At 40.8% G+C, this 13,925-nt stretch overlaps 1 protein-coding gene across 2 annotated transcripts in view; it reads right to left on the bottom strand.

The window, feature by feature from the left end:
* Positions 1-13,925, bottom strand: part of LOC134536031 (transcription factor IIIB 90 kDa subunit) — a 139,923-nt gene that overhangs the window by 20,319 nt on the left and 105,679 nt on the right. For both annotated transcript variants that reach the window (XM_063375543.1, XM_063375544.1), the window contains exons 6-8: positions 9,401-9,550; positions 6,273-6,366; positions 5,383-5,515 (exon numbers count right to left, since the gene is read on the bottom strand). In XM_063375543.1, coding sequence (XP_063231613.1) covers positions 5,383-5,515; positions 6,273-6,366; positions 9,401-9,550 — 377 coding nt within the window. The remainder of the gene's footprint in view (positions 1-5,382; positions 5,516-6,272; positions 6,367-9,400; positions 9,551-13,925) is intronic.

The raw sequence follows: 13,925 nt of genomic DNA, 5'->3' as shown, positions 1-13,925 counted from the left end.
TCTTTGGCTGATTTAGCAAAACTACTTAAAAATGGACACTCTTTAAATTTTTTTTGCTTGATCACACACCATGTAGGTAATTTTCTTTTCTTTGTATTATAATTATTTTAGGACTAGCCCTGTAAACTCACCAAAATAACTCTTTTGTATTTATATTTCATCATAAAGTTTTGTCAGCAGATATTTATCTAAGTGTTATCTAATAGAAGTACAAAAATCATGCACATATTTTCAATTTTGATCACTTGTATGATATTTTACAGCTTGCAAATCTGGTCGCAAAATATGTGAACCAAAAAAAAATGCAAAAGAAGATCTATCATGTTAAATATGCATGAAAATCCCTCACGTAATAGTTATGGCATACGAGAGCAAGCCTTAAGCAAATGTTTAATTACAAAAGAAATTTTTTATGTTTTGAAGACAAAAAAAAATAGGTACTCCTGTTTACAGCAAGTACAGTAGTAAATGTCCTTAGAATAGTTTGAATAATACATACTTCAACTCCAAATATTAAAACACTATGCATGATATGTGAGAATAGCAGTGGCTGATACAGAAATGTTTTTGTGGGGGTGGGGGTAGAAAAAAAGAAATTTTAAATTTTAACATGTGCATTTTCAAAAACTAACACACTGACATATTGGCCCATATTAGCCTACAGTAGTAGCCGTAGGTGACGTGGCTTCTTACACACTAACATACTGTCTTCACTGATATTTTGCAAATTTTTTTATAACTTCAGTGGGGGGGGGGGGGGGGGAAGGGGAGAATGGGGGATACCCGCTATCCGCCACTGAGAATAGCTACAGAGAAATTATGATTTGTGTTATGTATAGACCACGCGGACATGGCGGCGGCTGATGCTCGACTGACTGAGTGACGCATCGGTCTATGTTGCCAACCTGAGTCACCAAATATCCTCATCCATACTATATACAACACTTCCCCCCATTTAATTTGTCACGTAATCATCTAACTTTCTTGGTGGCACTCGATGTCTCCTCGAGGACCTGTCCTGAGTACGGCCTAGTACAGAACTGGAAGGAAAACCCCTGAATGGAGGAGATCCTTGGGAGATCCCCGGGCTGTTTCCATATCCAGGCATCTCGGAAGCTGATTTTACGGGTGTCCCTGCTGCCGCTGTGGACTCATCTGCAGTCGTCCGACCCCGTTCGCCAGTTGGTTCTGCTGCTGTTATGGCCGCCGCTGCTGGCTGCTGCGTACCTTCACTGCTGGGGCGAACTCCGGATGCAAACTGGTGTGTCCGCTGCAAAAACGTCTGCTCCCTACAGGACACTGCCTCCCCAGGACACTGTCCCCTGTCTGGCTGGCTACTTCTTCGACGTAACTGATCGACGTGCCTCCTGTGTAAGCCTCCTTGCTCATCTTTGACCCCATATATCAGCAACCCTTCTACCCCAGAGATCCAGCCTGGTATCCACTTTGGGACTCTTCTATAATTCCGCAGCCACACTGCCTCACCTTCTCTGAAGTGTCGAACCCGCGTCGCTACCGTATTGTCCGCCTGACTTCTCTGAACTGTACCTGTTGCTGGATGGAGTTTTGTCAAAGCTGTCTGTAATTATCGCCCCATCAACAACTCCGCGGGAGTTTTCCAAGTGTTATTTTCCCCTTGTCTTGGCGTAGTGCGCCATGCCAACAGCGTCCGTGCTATTCGAGTTCGCCAGTCACCCAATACCAGTTTACGGAGTTTCACCTTGAAAGTTTGCACCGTCCTCTCCGCCAACCCATTACTCGAAGGATGATAGGGTGGTGCGAAAACCATGTCAATGCCATTATTTTTTAAAAACTGTGCCATCTCTTGGGATCGGAAGGCTGTCCCATTATCTGCCACCACAGTGTCTGGCAGTCCATGATAACTGAATATGTCTCGTAATTCTTGAATTACGGCTGTTGCAGTCATACTTCCCACTTGCCTGACCTCTGGCCACTTGGAATACGCATCGACTACAATGAGAAAATTAGCTCCTTGAAATGGTCCCGCAAAATCTATGTGCAATCGAGACCATGGTTTGTCAGCTGTGGGCCAGGCTACTGCTTTAACCTTAGGTGGATTATTTTGACACTGCTGACAACTTTTGCATTCCTTCACAACCTGTTCAATTGCAGCATCTAGTTTTGGCCACCAAAAGTAACTCCTTGCCAACGCTTTCATATGCACCACCCCATCATGGTTTGCATGAAGCATGCTCATCACCTCTGTCCGTAACTGTGGTGGGATTACTACCCTGGATCCCCACAACAAACACTCCTTGTGAACAGACAGTTCCAGCTTCCGTCGAACATAGGGCTGCATCTCCTCTGTCACTTGATCTGGCCATCCATGTTGTGTATATGTCAACACCTTGCACAGTAAATGATCCTTCCCAGTCTCTCTTGCTATTGTCTGTGGATCGACAAACACTTCCCCCGCTTCTTCCAGCATGAGAATTTCACTGGGACCTGGAACTGGGAATGCAGGTGACTGCAGAGGCAATCTGCTAAGGGCATCAGCATGCTGTATTTGGGTCCCTGGTCTGAATTCTAGTTCAAAATCATACATTCCTAACATCAAACTCCATCTCAACAATCGCGGTGAAATGGTATCTGGAACGGGCTGCTTGGGATGGAGAAGGCGCAAGAGTGGCTTATGGTCAGTCACAATCTTGAACTGTCTTCCGATCAAATATTGTTTAAATTTGGACACCCCAAAAATGACAGCCAAGGCCTCTTTGTCCACCTGCGCGTAGTTTCGTTCGCTCTTTTGTAGTGTCCTAGACCCAAATGCGATTGGAGCTTCCGTCCCATTACCCAGATCATGGGCCAGCACCGCCCCTACCCCATACTCAGATGCATCACATGTTAAAACTAAGGGTTTGTTTAGGTCATAGTGTATCAAGACTTGCTCCGATCGTAAAAGCTGCTTGGCCTCTTCAAACGCCCTTGCGTGTGCATCTGTCCAGCACCATGGAGTGTTGGCATCCAGCAGTCTGTGAAGAGGCTCTAATACATCTGCTTTGTGACAAAGAAATCTCTCATAAAAATTCAAGAGACCCAAAAATGCCTGGAGCTCTTTTTTGTTACTAGGTTCTGGCGCATCGTGAACTGCTTCAACCTTACTTGAAAGTGGATGGATACCCATCTTGTCAATTCTGTGTCCCAGGAAAACAACTGAATCCACCCCCCAAACACATTTTTCACTCTTTAACCTAAGCCCTGCACTTTGCAACCGTCCCAGGACTTCACGGACACGACTCCAGTGCTCATTGTCACCTCCTCCGGATATTAATATATCATCAAGTAATACTACTGTACCAGGTATGCCAGCAAGCAAGGTGTCCATCAACCGCTGGAATATCGCTGGACCACTACTTATGCCAAATGGTAATCTCTTAACCTTGAACAACCCCTTCATGGTATTTACCGTAAGCAATTTTGCTGTGCCCTCATCTACAGTTACCTGCAAATATGCTTCCTCCAGATCCAGTTTTGAGAACAGCTGTCCTCCCTCTAGTACTGCTAGTGCTTCACTGACAGTGGGCAATGGGTACACACTAGTGTCACACACGCTGTTTACAGTGCCCTTATAGTTCCCGCAAAGCCGAATGGACCCGTCTTTCTTCAAAATGGGTATGACTGGAGTCGCCCAACCCGAAAAGTCCACTGGTTCATACACTCCACGCTGCACTAACCTATCTATTTCCTGGCTCACCTTGTCTCTCAAAGCAAATGGTATTGGCCGGCTCTTTTTAAACACAGGGTCACATTCTGGTGGAACTGTTATTGTCACTTGTGGTCCTACATATTTTCCCAGCTTATCTGCCTTAAACACATCCGGAAACTCCCTAACAATCCCTGCTGCCAAGTCTTCCCTAACCTTGTTCACCCCCACTAACTTAATTCCCAGAGGTGCAAACCAATCTCGTCCCAGCAAATTCGGCCCTTGTCCTTCCACCACTACCAACTCTAGGAGTACCGCTGACTCACGCCCCTTCAGTTGTACAGCAACTTCCATAACCCCCATCACCTGTAGATATTCGCTGGACCAGGTGCGTAATAACATGTCCTTCCTTGTCAGTGGAGGTTCCTGAGGCCACGGGGCCTTGTAAGTTCTCCCGCTGATAATCGATCGACCTGCCCCCGTGTCAACTTCCATCATCGCTGATTTCCCATCCAGCAACACTTCCACACACCACGGTTTCCTGGGCTGTTGTTCCCGCATATTGTACAGCGTATATTGCGTGGCAGCACCTTCCGAACAATCCTCTTCAAAATGCTGTACTTCCTGTGCCACTTCTCGTTGCGCTAGGTCGTTTGTTTTCGAAACTCCCTCATGCTTTTTTTTTTGTGATACAAGCCCGCTCAATGTGTCCCCTCTTTTTACAGAACCGGCATACAGTGTTCCAATGTCGGCACGTGTCTGCTGCGTGCTGCCCATTACAGCGCCAACATAGCTGGTTCTCGTTGTCTCTTCCCTTCCTTATCGCTTCCCTTTGTCTTCCCAGTGATATAGTGTTCGACTTAACCGAACCCGCCGGTTTTGAATATCTTGACACGCCATTGTTCACTTTGTGTACACTCTCTTCCACTATTGTACTGTCTCTCAAGTCCGCCATGTTCTGTCCAGTCGCCTCTGTTGCCATCGCAATATCCACTGCTTCTTTCAAGGTTAGTTTCTCTTTAACGAGGAGAGCCTGTTGCACTGATTTATCCCTTACGCCGCAAACGAGCCGGTCGCGAAGCATTCGGTCGAGGTCCGAGAAATTGCAGTGTGTACTCAGCCTTCGAAGCTCTGCTATGTACACGGCGATCGTCTCCCCATCTTTCTGATCGCGCTTCAAAAACTTAAAAGTTTCCACAATTTCACTAGGCTTCGGGTGAAAGTGATTATTTAATATGGTGAAGACGTCCATCAAGGAAACCGACGCGGTCGACTTTGGTGATACTAGCGACGTCACCAGCCCGTACAAATCGGCGCCGCACACGGTATAAAACACTGCCCGCTTGGCCTCATCCTCCGTGATAGTGTTCGCGATAAAATAAAACTGTAACCGTTCGCGATAAGAATTCCACGATTCTTTCTCGGGCGCGAACTCTCCGATGGCTCCGATTAAGGCCATATTGTACACGAAATTGTTATCCGTTTTAACCTCGTCGCCAACTGTTATGTATAGACCACGCGGACATGGCGGCGGCTGATGCTCGACTGACTGAGTGACGCATCGGTCTATGTTGCCAACCTGAGTCACCAAATATCCTCATCCATACTATATACAACAATTTGCATAAAGAGTTGATAATGGAACTTTTTTTTACACTAAAATTAACTTTTGCATGTCTCGAGATTACTTCAAATTAAATTTCTGTGTGGTACCTTACCTTCAATAATTTTTCTTTATCCTTCTTACGTGCCATTTTGAAGGCTGGAGGGTCCTGCTCCTCTTCCAAGTCCACAGTAAAGAATTCTTCAAAAGACAAAGAACTGGAAGGTGTTTCTCCAAACTCTTTTAACCTATAAAAAAAATAATGCTTTAAATTACAAAATTATTTCACTATATCTTTAAAAAAAAAATTTTTGGTGGTGTGGTTTAAGATACTTATTGCATAATTTAATATTTGCTACCCTCAGCAAACTATATACGAAGTTAGTGAAAAACTTGTTTAGTTTCACACTACATATAATGTAAAAAATATAATAACAAGATTCACGATGGACTGTAGAATAACTTGTTGAATATCAAAAAATTTAAAGTTATTCCTTTAAGGTCCATATATTAATACATAAAAAATTGCTCCTCATTCGACACCATGGGTGCCAAATATGTTCAAGACATTTTCGGGGCATGTATGCATTAGCAACCCTCATTACTATGCAAGTGAACCATATACTCCACTATAGAATATAGAAACACAATTTTTACCTAAAATTTTGCAATATCATTTTTAATTTTTCATGGTTTTAAACTTAAAAATATATATATTAAAAAATCATTACCTTCATCAGTGAAATTACAGGAACTATTACTTATTTTAACTTAACATCCAGCACAGAACGTTGGTACTTCTGAAAATTAATATAATTCAGTGCTATTCCGATATTACAGTGAAGGAACGTGATAGTATTTAATATGATACCAATACACAGAAAGACTAAAAGTGCAATCGCTTAGCCATGAGTGATTGAGTGACAAATGAATTAATCTATACATCCTTTTTTTATTGAAATGTACTACATTGAATGATTTAATGTAATCAAAATAATGTCAAACCTCTTTTTTAGTGTGGAATCGTGGACCTTGACTATCTTGATTATGTCTTTTACTGTTCGGTTGAACTCGTGGAATCGTGCAGCAATCAACAGAGCTAAAGATAAAAAAATAAAAAATAATAATTAACACTTGCTCTATGAGAAAACACATGAGAATATTAGTGTGTCAAACTGCATCAGAAAAGACTATACAAATGTTTTCCCCTCAACACTTAACATTTAAAATTGTTAGATACAGTCTCTAGCACTTATGAGCAGCACACATTTCGTAATCACCCAAAACATTCCTTACCAGATGATCACCAATGTATCTACAGGAGAATTTCACTTCAGGGGCGGCTCCATATTAATTTTTAGGTAGACCCGGACTGTACATCATGGGGTGTATGCACCGTTTTTGGAGACTAGGCCCTACCGGGGGGTCTAGCCCCCATATCAGAAGGTGGTCCACAGATTTTTTAAAATTCATTTGCAAAATGGTAAGTTTTGCAGCTTTCCGAGGTTAATTTATTTCTCTCTGAAGTCTAATATGTATAATATATGAATCATAAGAATTATTACAAATGTATAATTGTATATCAACAAAATTCACTTTAATACCTATAAAATTCACAAAATTAATTGTTAGGATTAAATTTGTGATAATATGAGCTGAATATCAGAACACAACTCATACGTTAATGTAAAACGTTACAAATCTGCAGGTGAATGTATAGTTTAATTTCATTTCAAATTGATCTTCTCATAAGAGCAGACAATTACAGTTTGTTATGAAAATGAAATTTAATTTTTTTTATAGTTTTCAAAATAACCCTAACATTTAACATGAATTGTGTAATTTTTGTAAAATGTCTTATTTCCAGTTTTCAATTTTTAAATGTTGGTTAGGCGTGGGCCTAACATGGCCTACCTGCTGGAGCCACCACTGCTTCACTTGTTTCTTATTTATTTTGACATAATGTCTCATTGATAGGGACCGGAAAAATTCGCGTTTTCAATGACCTCTAGGATAGACTCCATGAACCTCTATGTACTTGTGCAGATTACACCTGCTGATTGGCTACTGACTCGTGGCACGTGTTAACTGGGAAGCTTGTGATTTGACACTTCTTTTGTCGGAAGTTTTTCATTGGTCCAGAGTCCTTCAGATAAACTGTACCCCAATCACTGAAGCAGCATAAAAGGCAAACATATTTGGATTCTAGCCTATCGCGAAATGAACCCGCAAATTTTTCATGTCTCTACTCATTGAAGGTGAGCCTTATTAAGGGGGTCCCCTGGCTGAGTGCAACAGGTCTGATAGTGCAGGGTCACTGGATTGCATCACATGATTCTTGGCCTCTACACATAAGGCACTGAACTAAGGTGCAACATTTGCATTTGTAACACACTTCTATGGGACTTAAAAAATTGGTGATCCTACAATTTTAAGTTAAATATTTAAAAATATATATATATTATTGCAACTCTCAATAATACTTACAATACTGTATACCAAATTTTTCGTACAAAAAAAAATATTGTGCTAACACATATTTTACCTTTTTTTCAATGTCCAAAAAATACATTTTTTTTTAAACTTGTACAGGTAAGAGTAATGGCCTATATATGATATTTGTAACTATAAAGGTTTCAGAAATGTTGAGCGGTTTCTAAATGACTACATCAACAACTACATAATTTATATTGTTATAAAATTTATAAAAAACATTTTGTTTTGATTATAGCCAACCAAACACAAAAATAAATTATATTTAAGCATGATAAGTGTGAGAAAACATACAACACAATTTTGTATAAACAGAAATTTGTTTTCATATTATAAATATGCAGGATGTATAAGCATTCTGAGACCCAACAACAACTGTAGGCTCAAAGAATTATAAAATTCCAGAGAAAATAAAGTTTGTTAAAGTCATATTGCGTTACCAGCGACACGCATATGGCTAAATTTACATATGGGTACAAGTTTCATATCATTAGGCAGTTACAATTTTTTTTAAAGGAAACAGCACTGTAAGTTATTTTTTTTCGAGGGTGTTGGTTTTGTGCTTCATAGTCAGAAAAAAAGTGGGTGGTAAGTAGAGAAGAAACAATTTAACGTTATGTAATGAGTTATGGAGCCTTCACTCTTATCCCGATGCCCAAGTATGGAGCACAAGCAGGCAGTTCGCCTGGAGTTATGCAACCCATCAAGCCGGAGTGTGATGCCGGTAATCTAGCCATTAAGTGATTCCTGCTGTTTGATCACAAGCGAGAGCCACAAGTAACTTATTTTATTAACTTATTATTCATACAAGAACAAAATACAACAATAGGACGGTTTAAAACATTTTTTTCATGTTATTAAACTTCTGATAAAAAAACAAAATGTTAATTTAACACTGAAGTTTTTAAACCATGCTTTGTAACACCATTTAGAAACTTTTAATGATATAAGAAAAATTATACAAATAATAGTTAGTGTCGAGATTGATATAAATAAAAATGACTGTACGGGCAACTGTGTCGTTTCGGCACAGAATTTTTTTTTATTATTATTCATGGAGAATATAATCTAATATTAAATAATTGAACTTTATTTTGTGCTTTTATGCTTATTAATATGCGCCTTTAACACTGGAAAGCTATTCAGGAAAAGGTTTACAAATAACTTTGACTATTGAAGGTACTGGGACAACACAAAGCACGAATGTCCAGGTAAGAAAACCCGAACCCAGTATTACTGCCAACTAAATTTCCAAAAGGGGGGGGGGGGAATATACCTTTTTATAAAGAATCATCGATCCCCCCCCCCCCCTATTGAAGCGGGGGGTCCAGGGGTCCTCCCCCCGGGAAAATTTGTATTTCAAGGTGGAAATGGTGCTATTTAAGCAGTTTTATTATCTAAAAATTGATTACACAGCACTTTCTTTGCCCCCGTTTGCCCCCACTTCAAGGTTTCAGAAGGGGGAGGGGGGGGGGCAAAATACCCTTGCCCCCCCCCTGTTGTTGCGCCCCTGCTGCCAACACGTTTCGAAGTGATACAGTTGTTTTCATGTAAATGTACAACTGTACAGGTATGTGTAATTTTACATGAATGTTTCTGTTCCGTTTGCAAAAACAAATTACAGCGTGTTCTGCAATCACCTGCTCCACACAAGCCGGAAGGACGCCTCCCCGTGTGGATGAAATCCCGCTTCATCCTCTGGACCAGTCGCAGCGCAGTCATCGACACCTCGTGGGTTTTGTCGCCGAAATCCAACTTGTTGGCGAATCTCAGCACGTACATGCACGGATCTGCAAACAAAGGAACGATTAAAGTATGTTAAAACTAGATGTAGAACCCGCGCTTCGTTACGGCAGTCTACACGCAGAACACACTCTCGCAATGCTAATTATACACGCCCCTCCTCGTGGGTACGCCACTGACGCACCTCAAAGGAAAAAAAATATCAAACAACACAATGGCCGTTGCCGACGAAAAAAAATCAAACGATACAATGTCCTCATCTTTGAAAGATTTGTGTCATCATTTGTGGTTTTTTTTTTTTTCGTTCTCTCTCTAAGTCCATTTTTTCTTTGTTTTTCTTTGTTTGTTGACCATATTCCTGTTATGGAATACTATGCGGTGTTTATATCATGTTGACAACAGTAATTTTCTGCTTAATTTATGTTTTTGTCTGTTGGTTGTTTTTTTTTTTTTTGGTAGTTTTCTTCTGCAGACATACATGTGCTTGGCAATGGCGTATATCCAAAAGCTTACATCAAGTGATACGATGTCCGTTACCATGGATACGAAGAAAGCAGCAACAATGAAATAGCAAAATTTATGACAAACTTTAATCACCTTTTGAACACCCTTTCAAAAAAGATGCCGCCTCACTGACACAGATACGCGCCTAGCTAGGTACCTACTCTGAAGACGGCGATTGCAATGAGCGCCCAGACGTCGGCGATGAGCGACATGCAGGCGCGGCCGAAGCCCCGGGAGACGACAGCCCCGGGGGTGTTTGGTTTGGGACAAGGGGAATGGATCGACGGCAGCCTGGAGGAGCCTTTTGACGACATGGAAAGAAACCGTTTTCGGAAAACACACGAGAGAGAAAGAGGTTGGCGGTTGAACGACCTGCGGCTCCGGTGCTCCGCGGCGGTCTGCAAACTTCAGCGAGGAACGAGCCAACAGGGGGGGGGGGGGGGTGGAAGTGGAAAAGTATGGAGAAGGAGGCATGAAGTGAGTAAGTGACATTATTTCCACCCTCCCCCTTCTTAAAACAAGACCTCAGATCTGGCTGAGGAGGCAAAGTCATCTCTCCCTCCGCCTCACTTTTCCCGCGTGTTGCAACGTTCGCTAAAATTTATCATTTTTTTTTGTAGTAACGTTCCGTCGGAAGCTTCGAAAAAAGAACTGTCGAATCAATTTGAAACACTTAAAAAAAAAAAAGCTTTAAAAACCACTCCAAAAATTTTTTTTACAAATCAATCACGCTACGTGATTACTTCTTCTTCTTCTTCTTCTTCGCGTGTATCCGGACAAGAACCCAGCCATGATGCTTTTCCTACGGATATCGGCGAGGATCTTTACCGCAGTGGTTTCTTGTGGCCTTTCTGCATCCTGTGCCGTTGACCTTCAGGTAGTTCCTCCGCCTCCTGGGAAGATATTTCTCCCTGCCAAGGACAAGAGGGTGCCCTGTGGCTCTACCCTCCCGTCAGCCCTCCAAGAAGCTGTTGGCACTTAGCAGAGAGAGAGACTCCTTGCCTTATCCTGGAAGTCGCTCGGCTGAATGCATACATTCACTAGTTTTCCTTTAAGTATTACAGCAAGAAAAAAAAATTGTTTCTGATTGTTAAAAATCCTTAATCACGCATGACTTCGCTCCATGTATGTATATGCTAGAGGACGTAAGTATTTTCTTCTTCCCCCTTCCCTATACCTTATTAACTCATACACAGTATAGCTTGCACGCCCTCAAACCACATTTGAGTAAGAAACCAGTTCTCCACCTGGACAGGTACCATGTGATTCGGGCTTTGTTCCTTGCAGTTTTTTTTTTTCATTAACTCCGAGACTTGCAGGACAGGTTAAGTTCTATAAATAGTTACCAAATACCCAAATTTTTCAGACGCTGAATTCACGTTAAAGTTTACGGTCTCTTCTAGGCAAAACAAAACAATAAGGCATCACATCATTCAAAGGACGTATCGCACACAGAGATAACATTTTTTTTCGTAAAAATAATAATAATTATATTCACCTACTACTTCCCTACAATTACAAAGCCATCCCTCCGCCAATCCTAACAATCTTGAACGCTGCTACAGGAAGCTGAATGCAAGCGACATTTTCTGGCAAAATCATGCACTTAATTCTACTTTTCCCCATTGCTTCTGTAGTCACGTATTACTAGTCCTTTCTCATTTTGTATTTTCTTTTTGTTTCATTCGTGTTTGGAATGTTTTATTCATTAAAGTTTTTGACGTGAAAACGTCTAATAAATCGATGAACGCCAGCTGCACGCACGAAAGTGTCCCGTTACGCTCATTGTCCCGTTACTCTGTGTCCCGTTACGCTCATTGTACGCTTGCGCCGCATCTATCTTTCTTACACTCGATTGGAACAACCATCGATTTGACTTTTTCGAGGCACATTAAACTTGAAACACTCCCATTCGTTTCCTACTTTTCCTATCATCGTTCTATCCTTAACAGAATAACACAGATTGGAAGAAGTTAAATAGCAAACATGTATAAAAGTTATAGTTAAAATAATCTCTTCGTTAAAGTAATAAACATATTTGTATTAATGAGTCAAATAAAAGTAAATTTATCAATTAAATTGTAGATTTCATTTCACTCCTTCTTTGTATCCATACAGAATAGTGATAATTCAAATAAAAATGATTCAATTTTATTCATAAAAGTATGCAATCATTTCATCAATGTTTTGTTATGACATCACGTTAAACTATCGTCCGTAAACAAACTTTACAGACAACCAATTTTTTTTTATCAAACTTGAATGTCCTTGAAATCGCTATTTATCATACTTTACCACAAAAATAGTACACTATTGGAGCCACAGCCGTTACTTGCGATAGCGAAAACACAATGGATAAAGCGACGGAGATTTCCATCGTGGGTACGACAAGTACCACCAACTGGTTTGCGTCTGGGCAGTCATTAGCTACCTCACCAGCTCCTTAAAGTCTCAAGGCCACACGGTCGGTACCAAGGGCAGATGTAGACGGCCTCAGCAGCTATCGATTTTCATACTTCTGGTGATGAAGCTAAACGATGGGCGTTGACCTTGACACCGGAACGCCCCTCAATAGTCGTTGAGCTTTTCCCCCGAATCGAGCGGTTTTGCGTACAGGCTACAGGTTAGAACTGACGTTTAATATGTTATTTTAATGATTCTTACAACGGAAAAAGATTGAATTAAATCATTATTTTGGACATACGCCATTGATAGTTTGCACTGAATTACGGACAAAGAAAGATGAATACACACAGAGAAAACAAACTAAACTCAGCCGATGACAATTGTCAAATGCAAAAAATGAATTCTACAATTTAATTGATAAATTTACTTTTATTTGCACTCATTAATTCAAATATGTATATTACTTTAACGAACAGATTATTTTAACTATAACTTTTATACATGTTTGCTATTTAACTTCTTCCAATCTGTGTTATTCTGTTAAGGATAGGACGATGATAGGAAAAGTAGGAAACGAATGGGAGTGTTTCAAGTTTAATGTGCCTCGAAAAAGTCAAATCGATGGTTGTTCCAATCGAGTGGAAGAGAGATAGATGCGGCGCAAGCGTACAATGAGCGTAACGGGACAATGTGCGTAACGGGACACTTTTTCGTGCGTTTAGCCGGCGTTCATCGATTTATTAGACTTTGTCACGTCAAAAAAAAAGCACAGAGAGCTATGTGGAAGGAATCAGTCGGAACAATATCACAGCACAGACGAACAGTGACGAGCCAGTTGCAACAAAAAAACAGTGAAGACAGACAAACAACAATCTTTGACAACACGGCGACAGACAGAGGGAACCAAAAGATAATTCTAAACAAATAATCCGGACAACACGCCAACAGGTATAGCGACGCACATGCGAACCCAGCTATGAAATCAAACAGGTGTTCTGATTACACGACGACGACAGCAGCACAGACAGACCCAAGACAGTAGCAACGTTTCGGGAACTGAGATCTGTTCCCGTCAGCAGGCAACTGTTCCGTCGTTGCCAGCCAACTGTGATCGTCCGTGCTGTGAAATAGTTCCGACTAATTTCTTCCATGGAATTCTCTGTGATATCTCTACACTTAACTTTCGGTTGATTTCGGCTTGTTTTCTGTGTGTTTATGTATTCATATTTCTTTGTCTGTTCTTTGGGTTTTCTCCGTGAAATGCAATGCCCAGCTATGGAGTATGTCCAAAATAAATAATTTAAATTATGGTTTATATATTGCACAAAGATGCATCATTTATCTTAACTCGCTCATGTGTACATTTTTATTTAATTGTTGATTTCGCCGTACATGAGCCATATTGGCGTATAAGGTGTGCACTGCAAAAAAAAATACTTAGATAACGTTCCAAAACATGTTACGTAAGTTACTAATATACATACTGTAAAGAAAATATTCAGGTACAGTGAG

Source organism: Bacillus rossius, chromosome 10, assembly GCF_032445375.1.
Source record: "Bacillus rossius redtenbacheri isolate Brsri chromosome 10, Brsri_v3, whole genome shotgun sequence".
Lineage (NCBI taxonomy): Eukaryota > Metazoa > Arthropoda > Insecta > Phasmatodea > Bacillidae > Bacillus > Bacillus rossius.
Note: the sequence above shows the minus strand (reverse complement) of the source record. Positions and strands in the feature narration are given on the sequence as shown.